The 19,732-nt window shown below is 37.3% G+C and overlaps 1 protein-coding gene across 1 annotated transcript in view; it reads right to left on the reverse strand.

The window, feature by feature from the left end:
* UNC13C (unc-13 homolog C) overlaps nt 1–19,732 on the reverse strand; it is a 579,627-nt gene that overhangs the window by 41,364 nt on the left and 518,531 nt on the right. Inside the window, exon 31 of the mRNA XM_080645235.1 lies at nt 12,314–12,461. Coding sequence (XP_080501361.1) covers nt 12,314–12,461 — 148 coding nt within the window. The remainder of the gene's footprint in view (nt 1–12,313; nt 12,462–19,732) is intronic.

Raw genomic sequence — 19,732 nt, forward strand, 5'->3', positions numbered from 1 at the left:
CTATTACCACTTGTGATCTTCCAAGCAACCAGTGGGCTTAGGAATTATTATGCAACCCATTTTACAGATGAGAAAATTGAGGCTTAGACAGGTTAAGTGACTTATCTCAAGGTCATTATAGCCAGGCAAAGGTAGAGCAGGTGCTTGGGCCATGACTGCATGGTTCCCCACTCCCCTGTCTTAATCAACACACCGATTTCTTGCCCCTTCTTCTCTTTAAATAAGCAGAGACCTTTAAGCCAGACGTTTATACAAGCTTGGTTTCCAACTATTAAGATTTAGATTTACTATTCCCTTGCCACTTAATACATTCGTTTTTCTTTTTTAAAGATAAATCAAACACTTAATAACAAGTCTTAACTTCTAGTGCTAAGGGATTAACTGAAGGAGAAATCATCCCTAAATTTTTTTTGGAAGTTAGTTATAAAGGGCATATGAAGGTTGTGTGGCAACAGTCTGCAATTTTCAATTAATGCCACTGACCCCATTGCTCACAAAACCTGATCTCAGTGAATGCAAACAGACGTTATGCCTCAGTGGATCCAGAGAATTTGTATTGCATTTTGCTTGCTTGACTCAGTTATTTGCAGAATGTTTTTCTGACACCTCAGTTTGTCACCATTTCCATATAATTCCCAAACAACTGATTTTAACCTGTTTTTACTTTCCAATCAAACCCAAAGCAACAATAACCAAAACTTTGGAGAATATCACAGTTACCCATAATATGAAAATATTAGACAACTTTGGAAACACCTAGTTTATAATTGACTTAACTTTTGCTTAATTTCAATCAGTGCAGTATATAATCATTCTGTTGGATGAATGTCTTCATAAAATATGATTTATAAATCATTACATTATATATACATATATAATATATGTGTGTGAAAATATAACATGTATGTAGATCCCACTCCAGAAAATGCTCTTACCCACAGAGCAGTTTTGAGATCCTTTGAATCCTAAAGAGAGAATTTAATTAGGCTGTTTATTCCAGCCTCCAGATTTAAATCCAAGTCCTGAAAAGACTTCAAAATCCACCACTTTTAACTATTTGTACCTTTGTGTTCAATTAAACTAATTTACTTTGCATAGCAAAGTGTGTTATTCATATTTCTTTTTAAATAAAAATTATGATTAAAAAAGAAATACCTGGACATTCTGAATAATTGGAAAGTGCAGAAAATTATGAGCAGGCAGAAAAAAACCACCAAATGTTAGCACACAGAAGTAAATGTTGCTTTATTTTGGAATCTAAAATAAATTTAGTATCCTAAATGTTGATTAAGTTAACAAGGTTTTTTCACTAGTGCTTATCTATTCTACTGCTACATCTTGAATCTGCCCAGTTTCTCCATCACTCTTCCCACCAGCCCAGCCTCTAATTTGTCTGCCCGCTTCTGTCTTGCCTCCCTTCAGACTTTTCCCACACTGTACCCTTGCTGAAATCACTTCAATGACATTTATTGCTTTTGGGTGAAATGATCATCTCAAAAAAGCACCATGAAGCAGAGTGCAATATCAGACCAATAATCCAAAGACCTTTGAATTACTTTGCAGGGTTGTTCTGAGACTCAGGTATTTGTGGGAAAAAGGTATTTGAAGAAGCCTATAAACTCGCAAGCTGCAAGTGTGAGTGGGTATTGGTTAGACATTTGAATGGAATGCCAAATGTAGTGTTTTTCTTGTTTTGATTTAAATTTTAATTATTTGGTTTTGTTAAATTTTAGAAAATTATATACATTATTTTTAGAATTATTTGAAACAATGTTAGCCTTTGAGTGGCAAGTAGCCGAGAACAGTGTAAGTCAGAAAACAGGGTTCTAATACCACTGATATTCTTCATGGCCTTGGAATGAGATCTGGTTTTCAAACAACTGAGAAATGAAAAGATGCAACACACACACACACACACACACACACACATGTGCACGTTGATTTGATACGGGTAGTGTTATAAAAAAAACTAACCTTTCAACTATTCATGCAAAAGGATAAAAATAAACAATGAAAGTACACCTGTTCTGACTTAGACACATACCGAGATTAGTGTACTAAAAGTGACAATTTCCCCATGGCATGAGATACAGCAAACACCTGCTTATTCTGTGCTGTGAAGACTCTTAAATTCTGCAAATGATGTCACCAATGACTCCCAGTTGTCTCAACTTATCAGGTTTCCAGAGAAAATGAGATGCTGGGCAAGAAAAACCGCATCATGAGAAAGTGAGATCTGGTATTTTGATGACATGACCAGAGTATAATGGAAATATTCCTATCAGTGAAAAGCTAACATACCCTTTTGTTCATTCTGGACAGCCTTGCCATCAAAATACAGTATTTTCCCTCACCCCAAAGAGAATTATTATGGAGCTTGACTTGATTATTTTATCATGTTAATCTTTGATGACCAAAATGAAAGAGTCATGGATGCAAAACAGAACAGAGCCATGAAGATTAGCCTTTGCATCAGTCAGGATATCAACAGCAAATAGATTGAAACAGAAGTAAAGTTAATTTGAGGAAGGCTTAAGAAAGAGACTATTTATAGATGCAGGTTTAGGAAAATACAAGGAATAGTGGATCTAACACTCTCAGTCCATAAAACATAAGGAGTGGAAGTACCACTGGGGTCTAGAAGGAGACAGTTTTCTAGGGAAGGTAACTTTGAGAGTTAGAGTCAAAGTACACAGCCAGCTTGAATAAGCCATCCTAGAGGGAGCCTAGAGAATGAATACTGAACTCACTCTTTCCTCCCACAGAGCTTTGGAGGGTCTCCCTACTGCTGAACCCGAATGGGAAACAGTAAGTAAGAGGCCCATAGCTGTAATCCACACAACCCAGCAAGGTGTATTATAGGGGCAAATGGGAGGTATTCAGCAGAGCCATTCATTGTAGTTTACCTAGCATCTAACACAAAGTTAGCACATGGTAAATGCTCCTCTAAATTAGTCCAATGAAAGGCATATGGAATCTGTCAGTGATCTACACTGAACACTGTGATATACATTATTTTTTCCTAGTTCCCATTGAGTTTCATGTTTCAGATTGAATAAAAACCCATGATTTCAGTAATTTTAAAAGAGTAATTTTATTCTCCCTATCTAACTTTATATACCCCTTTGTATTTCTCCAGTGGCACTTAAAGTTTTCTACCTTGTGTGAAAACTACTGAACAGAATTAGTGAGAAAACAGTAAGTTTTTTCCCTAAGGGGCGTCTCTCTCTCTCTCTCTCTCTCTCTCTCTCTCTCTCTCTCTCTTCTCTCTCTCTCCTCTCTCTCTCTCTCTCTCTCTCTCTCTCTCTCTCTCTCTCTCTCTCTTCTCTCTCTCCCTGTCTCTCTGCTAAACATACACACTTTGGGTTCTCTATAGTGTATAGCATAGGGCTGTAAGCATACTTTCAATAAAGGCTTGTAATCGCATCAATTCAAATATGATTATTACATCAAATCACAATTTTTAATTTTCTGCATTTACTACTCTAGCATTTATTTGTTCTAAAATTTACTAAGTACCTTCTTCCTATCTAGCATTGTACCAAGCACTTAGATTTCAAAGATGTGTAAGGTCCCGGTCCTTGTAGGGCTTACCTTGGGAGAAGAAAGACATACAAACTAGCAATCCTGATATGACTCAATGTGCTAGGGGGTGTTACAAAATGATCCTTTTGCTGGTAGGGAACAAGCATGGAGAAGAGTGGGACAGCGGGGCGGAGGGGGTGGAAACCAAAGCAGCAATGTCCTATACCCAAACACAGCAGGCTCTAGAAGAATGAAAGGCTATATTAGAAAGGGTTTTCTAAAAGTAGGATGCATTTTCTTACATTGCACTTGGATTCCTACAACTTAAATACTTCATTAATATTCAAAAGGTGCCCTGGCTACTGAGCATGCCCAATAACTGAGGCCAGAATAAGAAGAAACTGCAAAGCAAAGGAAGAAGAAATAAGTTGGGGATAGGATCAGAATAGACACTTCTCCAAAGAAGACATACAGATGGCCAGTAGACATAGGAAAATATGCTCAATGTCACTAATCATCAGAGAAATGCAAATTAAAACCACAATGAGATATCACTTCATACATGTCAGAATGGATATCATCAATAAATCAACAAGCAACACGTGTTGGCGAGGATGTGGAGAAAAGGGAACCTTCGCACACTGCTGGTGGGAATGCAGACTGGTGCAGCCACTGTGGAAAGCAGTATGGAGTTACTTTAGAAAATGAAAAATGGAACTGCCCAATGACCCAGAAATTCCACTTCTTGGAATATATCCAAAGAAACCAAAACACTAATTAGAAATAATATATGCACCCCTATGTTCATTGCAGAGTTATTACAATAGCCAAGATTTGGAAGCAGCCCAAGTGTCCATCAGTGATTGAGAGGATAAAAAGGCTGTGGTACCTTTGCACAATGGAATACTACTTAGCCATAAAAAAATAAGGAAACCTTACCTTTTGCAATAGCATGGACAGACATGAGATATATTATGTGAAATAAAGCCAGTCAGAGAAAGACAAATATATAATTTCACTCATATGTGGAATCTAATGAACAAAATAAACTAACAAACAAAATAGAAACACACTCATAGATGCAGAGAACAGACTGACATCTGTCAGAGGGGAGGGGTGTTAGGGGATGGGTGAAAAAGGTAAAGGGATTAAGTAAAGAAAAAAACAACAACCTTATAGACATAGACAACAGCATGGATTACCAAGGGAAAGGGGGTTGGGGGAGGTATAAGTGAGTAAAGAGGGGATAAACAGTAATGGAAGGAGATTTGACTTGGGGGTGGTGAACACACAATATAAATATACAGAATTGTATACCTGAAACCTATATGATTTTATTAACCAATGTCACCCCAACTAATTCAATTAAAAAGAAATAATTTGGGGGATAGAGTTTGTTGCCGACATAGAAAAAAAAGTATTAACTTAAAAGATGATCTCCTCAGACTGCCAGACCTCAGAAGGAAGGTAGGGGAGGGTGGGGGAAAGAAGGAGAGATCAACCAAAAGACTTGTATGCATGAATATAAGCCTAACCAATGGACATGAACACCAGGGGTGTGAGGCCATGAGTCGGGGGGGGTGTTAGGGGGTTAATGGAGGGATGAGGACACATATGTAATACCTTAATCAATAAAGAAATTAAAAAAAAAGATGATCTCCTGAACAGAAGGGTTATTTAGTCACAGTAAAATGAAAAGTGAAGTAAAACCAATTATTCAGAATGGAGAAGAAAATATGGGCTGTAGAAAGTAATAATTTTACATTCTGATTTCTTTGTTGATTAAAATAAGTGTGAGATTGTGGGAAGGGCACTGTCTCTGCCACTTATCTACACAACTCCAGCAAATCTCTCAATCTATTTGTGACTCAATTTCTTACCTTGGGAAATATGGATATGTTACTAGCCTCCCCGGATTATTTCGAAGAATAGCAAAGTGGTAGACAACATGCCTGGATCACAGTGTTGCTGAGCATTACTGTCACCTTATCTAATATTCGCCATTTTTACTCTGGGAAAGTATTCAGTGTACGCAGAACCATACCACATATCAAACAAACGCTCCGATTAAAGTTCTTTGTGCAGCTTTATGACTGCACTGCAGAGCCTCATCCAGCTTTAAATGTCACCAGACTCACTGCAACACTGAAAGAGCCAAACCTCATGAGTTCTCCTCCATTTTCCCACTTGTGCCTCCGAGATGTGCTAAGCTAACCTCTGGTCTTGGAAGGCAATGCTAGCTAGCTGTATTCTATCATCCCAGGGATACGACAGGGGTCGAGAGTTGCTGGATGGGATGCTAGATCTCTGGTTATCTCTGAAAGGCTTATCAGATAAAGTGAGAAACTACTTTAAACAATGCTTTCAAATCAGTATTAAATTGAAGTGGCTAAGTGGACTTTACTATTATTTCTCCACATAAGCTAAAGACATTGCTGAGCCTTTTCTCCCACAGGTGGCATCCAGCTGACGTTTCAGCTGTAGACTTTGGCTCCAAAGCTCATTTCTTTATTTTGATGCCAGTTCTTCTACCACTTAATATTATTAATGTTAAGTTCTCCTACATTTCTGATAAGAAGAGACCACAGTGAACCACTTCCGAAAAGAGTTTCTTTTCTACTTGTGGACATATTTTTGATAGTTTAAGGAACATGATTAGAATAATTAATACTTTATATATATAATTAGTGTATTGAAGCATATTCATAGATTCCAAAATGTGAACCTGTAGCTCTCTCATTTCCATTTCAAATTAAACTACATTATACTTCACTTTAGCAGAAAATGAGTTATTAAAATGACCAAAAGGATATGGTTTAAATTTTAAGAAACTTTAAATAAGCAGACTCAAAGTTGTTACAAAAAATTAAAAAGAGGACAGATCATAGAATTAAAAAATAATCTCATATACTTTATTTTTTTAGTTGTTAAATATAAAATTTTTTAAATTTGTCAGCCAGTTGTAACTTAGACATAAAATAACCCTTTTGTGTATAAAGCTTTTGGGGCTTGGGATCCTCGAGCTGTAATAAAAGCTCACATAAGGAAACAATATGACACAGATAGCTTAGCAGTTAATCATTCTGAGCCTCATTCCAAACTGAGTTACCCATTGGGAAAAACTCTACTTAACGTGTTTTTGTTTTATACATTTTCACTGTCTACTACAGCATGAAATATTCAAGAAGCCCTTGGTATAATGAAATAAATGTTAGAAAAGCCTTTTTATGATGAATTTTTAATCAAGATGCAAGAAATGAGTTTTGTAACAGCTTCTAAAACTATAAGTAACACATTCTTGAGAAACAACAAGGAAGTATAACTTTACAAGCTAACTACCCAATTTAAACCATTGGGTCAACTTTAAGAGGAATAATATGTGATAATTACTATAAATATTAAAATAATTCCTACTCATGTTATACAAAGCTTACCTATAGTATTTCTGTATATTTCAATGGCATAGGAAAATCTAAGGCACTTTTAACTATATATCTTTATCAAAAATAGGTGGTGATATGGTGAGTTTTGTTCTAAAAGCAAAATAATTTTTTTTGTCTTAATAAATATATTTTATGGATATGTTTGACATATAGGAATTTTAAAATTAAGAGTGCACGCATATACTTTCCTGGAGTTTCTTCATTCAAAACACCTTTCTCTTTCTACCTCATGACCCAGGTTACCCACTACCTCTGTGTTCTCTTTCTTCTCAAGTCAAATTTTCGCCTCTTCTAACATGACCTTCGTTACATCTCTTCTCACTTGTTAGTCTATTTTTATAGCACTATTGCCACTTGGAGCCACATACATTTCTGTTATAGGTAGATGCCCTATACACTGTACAATGTTTAGCAGCTTCCCTGGTCCTCACCGGAGAGAAAACAGTGACACAGCTACCACTCCCTGATGTGACAACCAAAAAGCTCTTATGATATTGCCCAAAGCCCCTGGGTGAACAAAACAGCCCTGCTTGAGAACCACTGATTTAGAGCAACTTGTGCACATAACTTCATGTTCACCTTTGAATATATACCTCATTGTATGGGACTTTGTTCAGAGGTGATGCTCAGTAAATACTTGTTAAAGAATGCAAAGTAAGATGGTGTTCTATTGCTACAGTGCTTTTTTAGAATAATAAACATGCTACTCTTATAAAATTAACTTCCAGTTTCATTTGAGGACTTAAGATTCTACATCCATTTTGGATTTATTTTTCAACATTTGGAATAGAAAGAGGAGAGAAGACAGTGTTTGTCCATATTGATAGATCTCATTTGTCTCATAAATTTCTAATGTGACTTAATTCCTTGTAGTTTTTTTATGACTTTCTTTTTTTAACTACTAGAAAAAGATGACATAGAAATCTATTTAAAAAGAGAAAAAGCAAAAAGCAAGGTAAAAGTGAAAAGGAGCTAAAAAATAGAGGAAGAAAAAAATATGAACAAGATGAGCAGGTTTTTCTATGCTTATAAACCCCTTTTAAAAAAGCTGACTTCAAATAAAATAATTTAAAGGAAAACATACCTTTTAATTTGAAGATAAAACTTTTAATAGTAATTGGTTTTTAAAATTTTAATCTTATAATTAATTTCCTAACACAGATATACAAGGAAAAAACAGAACAGAGAAAAAAATGAGAAAGAAAATTTTAACAAAAAGTAGACAAGGAAAAAAATGAAATAAGGGAAGATTTTATGAGAAAAAAAGTAAAATATGAATGTTTCAAAAAGCACACTTATATTTCTAATGGATCCCAAGTCCTTTCATATAACATGTAGATCTATTAAATAACACTTGAATAGCTTAAAACAATTATTTCCTTGTAGAGTATGAGTTAGAGATTAAGGGAACAAAACTTACTTTGTTTTACTGATCATGAGGTAAATGAAAATGTACTTATCTATAGGTTGAATTTCATTTAGTTCTGTATTGTTGACTTGAAAAGTCACGAGGGGGAAAGTCCAAGTAATGTCATTCTGAGTATTTGGACTTCACACTTATTATCAAGAAGATGAACACACAATGGGTAAGAGCACTGAATCTAGAGGTCTAGACTAGCTGAGTTTGAATCTGGCTCCCTGCTTTCTAGCTGTGTGACCTTGGATTTCTGTTCCCCCAGAAACAGACTCTGACACAAGCACTCAAGGTAAATGGTCTACCTGGGAAGGAATCCCAGAAAACACTGATAGGGGACTGAAGAGGTGAGAAAAGGAAAAAGCAATATGGTATCAAGCCAGCCTTTGGAGGGAGAATGGAGCTCTACACTATAGGGGAACTCTGGAGTCTGTGAAAAACACAAGTGAGAATTGACCCAACTGAGGAAGCTGGATTTTGTATTTTTTGTTTTTTAATTTGCCAATTTCCTATCTTTCCTTGGTTGTGGGCTGGTTCCTGGGGCATTAACTGGTGGCACTGAGCATGCTCCCGTGGCTCCTCAGACAGAAAGTGGCAGGGTTTGCAGTATGCAGTGCTAGCTTACACTTCAAATGGTGTATTTGAAAGTTATAACACCAGTGTGATCTTTCTAAATTGAATTAACAAAATATAAGGTTTTGATTAACAAAACTTCAATATAATAAATATTAGGATAAATGTTTAGGTAACTGCAACAATATTTACACGGGAAACAGAGACTTCATTTGGTCATTTTGGACTCTTCATGCTACCAGGATATCAGGTGTGTAAAGGGGATGACTGATCCTACAATTAACTGGAAATGCTCATCTGCTGGGCAAGTAGCAAAGTAATCCAAAGGATGGAACCCAAGTTCCTCTATTTCAACATGTCCAGTGTCAAATGTTCACAGAATAGTATAGAAACCCATATAAATAAGACCTTCTAGAATTCAACTTTTAATGCTTCTCAGTTAACAACTCTAGAAGCTGAGTTTCCTTTGAAGCCAAGGGAACATAATATGAAAAGGGACATTTGGAAGTCATAAGTATAAACCATGACTTAAGGGCCAATTTTAGCAATGAAGATTGTATTCTCTACTATATTTCCTTTTAGGCTGTGCTATAAATAATTCAAATATTCAGCAAATTTTCATCTTATCTCCCCTTTACCTTATTATTTTATAAAGGATATGGTATTGTTGGCTAACTTTATTATTCAGTCTGTGCTAATGAATATTGAAAAGGGTCTGTGATAGAATGAGAAGAGAGGGCATGAATATAAACTCAGAAATACTTTGGCTTACCTCTGTTTTTGATTGAACAATGGTTATTGTTGGAACCTGCCCATTGCTTTCACTAGCAGAGAGGTGTGGACAAGGAACCCAGAAGGCTGGTCAACCTTAAAGCTCTGAAAGGTCAGAGCCAACCACCCACTGTTTAGTTGAGACAATGGTAGCTAAAGCAACATCCACCTTCTAGTTTTATGTAAATCCTTGCTGATTGGCTATTATTGGAATTGCCTGCCTAAAGGCTATAGGTGTATCCCATAGTCTTAATAAAAGGGATAGCAAGGCCAGAGCAAGGTGGAGTCCTTCCCCTTGAGTTGGGCTCCCGCCTGGCCCCCAATATTTCCAAATTAATATTTTCTAGTCTCTTTCATTTGTGTGCGGCCTCCTCCAGAGCCCGAACCCTGAACCTGAACCCTTAACCACGCGGGACGTGAAAGGGGTTCACTACAGGTTATGTTATATTAGGCAGTAGTATTCCTCTCTCCAACCTCTCTCAATTTGGAAATATACGTAAATCTCATTTGAGCAGGTGGAGAAGAGAACTGTAAAGAGATGGCAGGTGACAGTGGAGAATCCTCCATTATCACCAAAGATGTAGAAAGAATGTTTGCATTTCTCCTGGCTCAAGTGAACCCCACAGGAGGAAGCTGGGCTTCATCCTCTTGCTGGAGCCCCATTCCAGAGGACTGGCCACTAGGAGCGAATATTAATGGAGCAAGCAGCTATGGCATATGCTGCAGGAGGCATCACTGAGGAGTCCCTGAAGGGAGCTGGACCAAGGTACACTCCTCAAAGGAGCTGAAAATATACAATGGCCCCTAACACTGGGCCCCGCAGAAAGCCAGCATTTAGATGCCACCATACAGAGAACACTAAAGACATTTCCCTCTTTCCCTTCCGTTTCTGCCCTCCAAACTGCTGTAGCAGGAAGGGATCTAGACGAGGGCAGAGAATGGGAGCGTACACCAAGCTCCCTTTACCCCGCAGGTTCTTGGATCTGATCATCCCTGTGTGAGGATGATGAGGTTGGTAGGGATAGGTTTCCATAGAGCATGACTGAAGGTAGCTATTGGAGAAAATGCAAAGCTGTTTCATATCTATGTCTTGCGAATTTTAATTATGCCCCTCCCCACCAAAAGACATACTCAATAAAGCCAGAAAAGTAGAGTAGAAAAGAAAAAGGGAGACCAAGTCTGAAATAAAGTATTGTTAAATCAGGTGGTTACTGGGATTGCAGATCCTCTTATCTACCACCATCCATTTTTAATGTTGCCATGCAATACATAGTTGCCATAAAAATAAATACATGCACCAAATTCCATATACCAAAACTGATATATATGCATTTTTTTTGGTGTGACTCTATGCTAAAACATAGGCTGTATACGTGTGTGTGTTCTATAAATGTATACCTATAAAAACAAGCACAGTTTTATATTCTTAGATACTCTGGGAATAAAGCTATAAGACTATTTGTATGATACATTAGAATTGTATTGATATTTATAAAGTTCAGAAAACCTTGAAAGATCATGGATTCAGGAACAATGTTCTGAATATTTCTGTATTTCTTGATAAGCTCTCATGAACTCAGCTTATTCTTCCTTTCTGGAACCATCGCAAGATGTAGGCTAGGTTTGCATATCATATGAAAAAACAAAAGAGCATTTAAGTGGACACTATCAGAAAGCACCAAGTGTTAAAGACCGGCCAAACATCTACATGGCACTTACCTTGGCATTATCTTTGATATAGTTAGATAAATTAATATCTATGAAAAAAGTAAGTCTGGAGCATTTTCATCACAGGAAAAAAAATCTATTCTTTTTTTTCTGAGGATCTCTCATGAATGAAAATCATATCCTTTTATTTATATTTATGATTTCTGTGGTGTGATTTATTATGTTCTAGAGTTTGAGTCTGCATTTGGGTCTTTTTGACTTATACTGACATTTTCAATAATCTCTCAGAAATGCCATATCATAAATGCACATAATTACCAAAATATAATCAATCACAAAGCAACTTGAAATAAAGGTTAACAGTAATATCCTAGAAGCTTATGAGGTGGAAACTTCACCATGTGAAACAGATTTGAGTTTTAAATAAAATAATTACCTCTTGTCCCATTTCAAAGTAAAAGTTGAAAACTTTTCTCATATAAAATTAGGATAAGATTAGATTTCCCTTCTGGAAACACTAAAGCAGGAGATTTTACATTTAAAATCAGGATTTGGGGAATTATCACTTTGGGGGAGTTGCCAAAACCAGCAAACACTGAATCTTCATACTAAATTGAAGAGGCTATCACAGTTATGGATATTCAAAACTAGGCTTTGCTAAATTTTTTGAAGTTAGAATCATCAAGAAGACTCAACCATTCAATACAGTTTTAGTATTAAGCATACCCTACTAATATTAAAATTATTCATAAGATTGTAATTTATGAATGCTAAAAATTTGGTAATTTTCTATTAACCATATCCTCCATTCTTATTGCTTTAATTTATTATAGTAAAATATTAATATTATTTGAAATAATTCTTATGTTGAATTTTACCTAGGTGTTCAGTTTATTATCACATTCAATGTGTTACTTACTCTGTGAGGTTTGAGTGTCTATGAACTTCTTTATCAAGGCATCAGTTGTTTGGGTATAAAGACTGAGAGCATATCTCAGAGATTGAAGATCTGGGCTTTTCTCCAAGAAATTCTTTTTGAGACCATTTCCTCCTGCATGAAAGTATTGCTAAAAAGGAAAATAAGTAATGTAAGCAAAGGCATTTGGAAATAACACTGGAGGACAGGTTTTATTGCTATAATAGTAAAGCTCAAATGGAATGATACAGTATGTCCAATGTAAGGTAGCTACAAAGTGCTACCACATTCTCATTGCTAAGTCATCACCATCTAGATCAGTGGTTGGCAAACTGCAGCTCTGTTGACTAATGAGTTTGCTGACCACTGAAGACTCTCAATTCCAATAATTACAGGCTGTTGTTGTTCCTTGTGATTAAGCCCCCACCCCAGTGGTCGGCAAATTCATTAGTCAACAGAGCGGCAAACCGCGGCTCGCGTGCCACATGTGGCTCGCGAGCCGCAGTTTGCTGACCACTGATTCTAGATCAGTTTCCCTCAGTATCTCTGAAATGATGCTCTACATCATGGACCCCAGATCCTTGAGGCTTAAGACTTTTCTTTTTACTCAAAACTTTAAGCATATGAGATCATGAAGATGCAAAGGTCCGCATCATTTAGAATGACACATTTAGGTAATAATTGAGTTGGCTATTGGCTTCTCTTTCCAGAGGATGAGAAAAATATCCAGGGTTAGCAAAATTTCACAAGGAAGGTAACTTAGTCACATAATTACAGACACTAATTTGTGTTTCAAGACCAGATACTTGCTAGTCCAACTTTCCCATCCTGTAATCATGCAATGGTGCAGATATAGGCCAATCTAAAGAGGCAGAGTGGACCTTAGAAAATCAACATCCCCTCAACCTTATACCTTATGTCTGATAAAATCAAATAGGGGTGTTTTTGTTTTGTTTTGTTTTATAATGCCATCCAACAAACTCAAAAACTATAACAGTATAGTTTAGGTAAGATAATATAGAAGCTGTAAGCTTTTTGACTATTAATAGGGTCATCGAAGGATGTTAGCATTTGCCTGCTGCAAATATTATGCATGACATCTTTTTGGAAAGCAGAATATGCTGAGATATGTAAAATGAATAAAAATGTTTTTCCCCAATCATTTACAGATGATAATACATACTATTTATAATATTCTGTAATTACTAGATAAATAGTTGCTTTCTCTCTCTTTACCAACAATGCTAAACTTCACACTCATTGCAACGTGGCTCACTATGTTCTGTGATCCCACAAAATGACATATTTTGAAAAAATTCAACAAATAATTTTGATATATGTTCTCAAATGAATGTGTGTCATCCCTCTGTCCCATTCATAATTATCTCAATTTTCTCCCCTATTCAAGGGGAGGTGTAGAAAAATATTATGTGCATTTGTAGGCATCTGAGTGCACTTTTAAATAGTATAATGTAAAGAAGATTCATGGCATAGGTCAGAGAAAGTAGGAATTGGGAATATAATCTCAAGAAAGATTGCTCTAATTATAGACACCCTCCCCAAGGAGAAAAATTATGGTCACTTAAAATTCCAATAGAAAAATAGAAAAAGCCGTTTTCTTTTTTTAAAAGAACAAAAATATAATATTTAAACTTGTTTTACACTTTGATCTTCTTATAAAAATGTTAATATAAAATGTTAATTTTTTTCACAAGTAGAAAGTATTTATTGAGGAATATGAATCCAGAATTGTTTTAGGTGGCTTGGTGAATAAAAAACATATGATCATTCCTTTCTTCATGAAACATGATATGCTATTTGAGGTGAGAAAATATTAAATAGATGTATTGAAAGGGAAAGGTTGCCCTAGACAGTTTGGCTCAGTGGATGGAGTGTCAGCCTGGAGACTGAAGGGTCCCAGGTTTGATTCTGATCAAGGGCACATGCCCAGGTTGTGGGCTCGATCCCCAGTAGGGGACATGCAAGAGGCACCCAATCAATGATTCTCTCTAATCATTGATGTTTCTAGCCCTCTATCCCTCTCTCTTCCTCTTTGAAATCAACAAAAATATTTTTTTTTTAAAAAAAGGGAAAGGTTTAGTTTGGTCTTAACATTTCTGCTAGAGGAGTGATGGGGGTAGGATGTTCTCTTGAGGTCTGTTTACATAAGGAACCATGGCGCCATCAAATGCAATAACTCACCCAGACAGTAAAGAGCAGTGGGGTAAATTGAACCAAGAAAAGGCAGGATATTCTAAAGGAAACACATTCTCCCTCTCACCGTTTCTCAAATAAGCTCCAGTTTTATTAAACCTAAGCATAAATACTAGAAGATTATAATAAAAAGACATATAAGAAGAATAATAAGCAGCAGCTATAATGGTATTTTGCCAACTCTCGGTACTAATGAGAGTTGTTAGGAAAGATTGTGAAAGATTTTGAAATAAGAAAAAAGGATTAGTGGGTGTTCTCCATAGTGTACCCATCTGGGTTATCTGCTTTTCATTGTCTTTAAGCTACTTAAAACTCTGTAAGTTGTAGAAAATGGTTAATAATATAAATGACCTTTGTTCATAGAAATGCAAATTAATTATTTCTGGTAGGGTGTAACTGATTATTGTTGTGTGGGTAGATCTGTTTTACCTCTGTAAATTTCCTTCAGCTTTTCTTACTGCTTATCCTTATGTGTGGTTCTTGAAATTCTCCTTTGAGCCACTTGTAAGAGCTTACTGGCTCCCTTAATAATAGATGAGTTAAATAACATTTTTGCTTGTTTTATAATTCCCTGAATATAACAAATATGCCCTCTTTTAAAAACTGTTCTTTAATAGTGTATGTAAAGTAATATGGGTGACAGCATTCATAAGGGTGACCATAATTTTTACTGTCTAATTTGTGAGAATAGGGCCATGGGCCCGTGGCTCACCCTAATGGCATCTGCCTTCCTGTCTGTTCTTTCTCCTTCTGTTCCTTAATAAATACTTATTAATCCTATACCATGAGCCAAACCTGTCCTGGTCATCAAGGATATGAAGCTAAAGAGGGCCAGAGGTTGCTCTCAAGGGAATTATAATCTAATCTTACCTAATAATAGACAAACATGTAAATTGACCAAACCTCTACTACAACCACAGCCAATCAGGAGTGAATATGTAAATTAAACCAACAAAGATTGTGGGTTAATTTGCATATGCAGGCACTGAGCGGCCGGGAGGGTGGGGCGCTTGCTATGAGGGGGAGAGGGGTAGCTAAGGGAGCTAGAGCTACAGGAGTGGTGCTCCGGCTGGGAGCGAGGATGTGCAGGCTCCCGGGGGGGCCAGCAGTGAAGCCAGGGGAAGGAAGGCCTATTCTTGCACGAATATCATGCAATGGGCCTCTAGTAGAAAATATAACCAAAAGGCCAAAATGACTTCAATAACACATTGCAGGTATAAGAGAAATTATTTGAAATATAGATAATGGGGAGGCAAACAATTCAATTGGGGAAGGAGTCAGTAGAGGTTTATAAAGTGGTAACATCTGTGATGTTTATAATTTTATCTGCACTGCCATTTTAAATTTTAGCAGCACCTTGGTAGGTCACTGGAGTGGACTAGAGAAAAAGGACAATGCCCCTGGGTATCCAAGAGAAACCCTAGGAGTCCCAGAAACACTTCAGAAGAATTGAGGGAAAAACCAAGATGGCGGCATAAGGTATATACCTGTACGTGCTGCCTCTCACAACCACACCAAAACTACAACTAAAAAACAAAATGTCTATCACCCAGAACCACGGGAAAGCTGGCTGAGTAGAAGTTCTACAACTAGAAGGAAAGAGAAAGTGCATGAGACCGGGTAGGACTTGCACAGGTGTAGAAAAGCAGAGGTATGAAGGCCCACGAATCGGGCTGGTGACTGGGTGCACTGTTTTTTTCAATCCTAAGGGAGATACAAACTCCTGACTGCTCTGAACTCCAGTTTCCAGCGAGACTCTGGGGACCCAGACTCCTACGGGGAGAAGCTGGACTGTCTGCCATCAGGTTGGAAAGTGAGGGTGGCTTTCTTGCAGAGGTGCTTGCAGGAATCATTGTTTACTGTGCTGGGGCATGGGATGTGCAGATGCAGAGACACTGTGGCAGCCATCACTGTTTGCTACACCCTGGTGATTCTCTGAGACCCCACCCCACCCAATTTACAAACCCACCCAAACTGTGTGCAGCAGCTTTTGCATATGAATGGCCTGCCCTTTCGCAGCTTAACCTAACAAACTGCAGCTGGGTCAGACAGCTCCAAAACTTCCAAACCCCAAGCAAAGAGGAGAAATCTGCAGATCTTGCTGTAGCTCCCGCTGGATGGCCTCAGACAGTAGCTGACCTGCACCTCCCTGGAGATCCATGAGACAGTGTACCTAGTGGTCAATGTGAGACGACACCAGATTTCAACTCCTCACATCCATAAGTGACACATTCAAGAGGCAGACTCAGTGAGCACCAAAGCCCCACTGAAACAAGTCCTGCCCCATAAGGGTATCTCCAGCACAGCAGTTCTTCCATTATAGACACAGCAGGTCCTCACATTCAATTGGCCTGGAGGTCAATTCCTCCCAGTGTACCAACAGCAATCAAGGCTTAACTACAACAAGACTGTGCACTCAGCCCACAATGGGGTGTACCAAGAGTGTCCACCTCAGGTGATTGGGGAGGCTGAGCTACTGGCCCCTATAGGTCACCTACCACACAAAGCTACTTCATCAACACAGGGAAGCAGCAAAATGCAGAGACCAAGAAACATGTCACAAATGGAAGAAATGGAGGAAAGCAAATGACTGGATATAGAGTTCAAAATCACAGTTATAAGGTTACTCAAGAATCTTCTAGAAACCTATGAGGAACTTAGTGAGACCTTTAAGGATCTTAATGAGAATGCCAAAGAAATGGAAAAGGACCAGTCAGAAATTAAGCATACACTGTCTGAAATAAAGAATAATATACAGAAATTCAACCATAGACCAAAGGAACCCAAGAATCAAACCAAAGTTTTGAAATATGAGGAAGCAAAAACCACCCAACCAGAAAAACAAAAAGAAAAAAGAATCCAAAAATAAGAAGATAGTGTAAAGAGCCTCTGGGACAACTTCAAGTGTACCAACATCCGAATTATGGGGGTGCCAGAAGAAGAGAGAGAGCAAAATATTGAAAACCTATTAGAAGAAATAATGGCAGAAAACTTTCCCTACCTGGTGGAAGAAATAGACTTACAAGTCCAGGAAGCGCAGAGAACCCCAAACAAAAGGAATCCAAAGAGGACCACACCAAGACACATCATAATTGAAATGCCAAGGGCAAAAGACAAAGAGAGAATTTTGAAAGCAGCAAGAGAAAGTTAGTTACCTATAAGGGAGTACCCATACGACTGTCAGCTGATTTCTCGGCAGAAACTATGCAGGCCAGACGGGAGTGGCAAGAAATATTCAAAGTGATGAACAGCAAGAACCTACAACCAAGATTACTCTACCCAGCAAAGCTATCATTTAGAATTGAAGGTCAGATAAAGAGCTTCACAGACAAGAAAAAGCTAAAGGAGTTCATCACCACCAAACCAGTATTATATGAAATGCTGAAGGGTATTCTTTAAGAAGAGGAAGAAGAAGAAAAAAGTAAAGATAAAAATTATGAACAACAAAGTGACAACAAATACATATCTATCAACAAGTGAATCTAAAAATCAAGTGAATAAAAAATCTGATGAACAGAATAAACTGGTGAATATAATAGAATCAGGGGCATAGAAAGGGAGTGGACTGACAAGAGATTGGATAAAAATCTTACACCTATGGATGAGCACAGTGGCAGAGGGTAAGGGCATGGGGTGGGGGGTGGGAATCGGGTGGAGGGGAGCTATGGGGAGAAAAAAGAGGAACATCTGTAATAATCTGAACAATAAATATTTATTTTTAAAAAAAGAAGTAGAATTGAGGTACTTGTAGTTCTCAGAATAATGTGTTTTTTAAATTTTTTATAAGAATTTATTTGGGCCAACCTGATGACATATGCCTGCCAGGGAACAAGATAAGTACTCCCAGAATAATGCTTGTTTGGTATACTTGTTTTCTACTATTATTCTATTTTCTGCACAAAACTTGTGCTGTCTATAAGCTTCAAGTTGAGAGATAACATTGTAGTCTTAAAGATTCACAGTGCTTACTAACATACTAAATGCTCTGAGATTCACTGTGGTAAATAAATATTCAACCTTCCATTAACACACAGTAGTCCTCCATTATCTGCAGGGGATATGTACTAAGAACCCAACTGAATGCCTGAAACCAGGATAGCACCAAACCCTATATACTATTTTTTCCTATGTATACATGCCTATGATAAAATTTAACTTATAAATTAGGCACATAAAATATTAACAATGATTAGTAATAACAGAATAGTTATGACAATACAGTATAATAAAAGCTATGTTGCATTATTAAGTAAAATATGGGTTACTTGAACACAAGCACTATGATGCCATGACAATTTATCTAATAACCAAGATGGCTATTAAGTGACTAAATGGGCAGGGGGTGTGTACAGTATGAAGACACTGGACAATGGGATGATTTACATCCTGGGCAGGATGAAGCGAGATGGTCAAGATATTATCATGCTACCATGAATGGTGCCCAATTTAAAACTTATGCATTTTTCATTTCTGGGATTTTCCACTTAATATTTTTGGACTGTGGTTGACCGCAGGTAACTATAATGGAAAATAAAACTGTGGATAAGAGGGGACTACTTGTACTTCATTTTTAAAATGATTTGGCTATAGGACACATATTAAACAGGACATTTGTTAACACTTGGGGACACAAGAATTCCATGGAATATAATTTAGGAAATTGTAGGACAGAAGAATGTGACCGGACTTCATACAATTGATATTGTTTTAAAAAAAAAATATATATATATATACATATATATACATATATATATATATATATATATGTATATATATATATATATATATTGATTTTAGAGAGAGAGGAAGGGTGAGAGAGAAACATCAATGAGAGAGACATCAATGTGCTGCCTCCTGCAGGACCCCCACTGGGGATTGCATCTGCAACCCGGGCATGTGTCCTGACCAGGAATTGAACCAGTGACCTCTCTGTGCATGGATGATGCTCAACCAACTGAGCCACCCAGCCAGGGCAAATTGAAATAACTTTGAGTATCTAGAAAATTTCATGGAAGAAGGAAACTACAGTTAGGCTATAAAGTCATAAACTATGTATTCCTTCTTGCACCCCTTATCTATATATATAAAAGCCTAAGTGACCTTTATGACGAAACGACGGAATAATGGTTGCTATGACGTGCAATGACCACCAGGGGGCAAATGCTCAATACAGGAGCTGCCCCCTGGTGGTCAGTGCGCTCCCACAGT

Source organism: Plecotus auritus (genome assembly GCF_963455305.1).
Source record: "Plecotus auritus genome assembly, chromosome: 1".
Lineage (NCBI taxonomy): Eukaryota > Metazoa > Chordata > Mammalia > Chiroptera > Vespertilionidae > Plecotus > Plecotus auritus.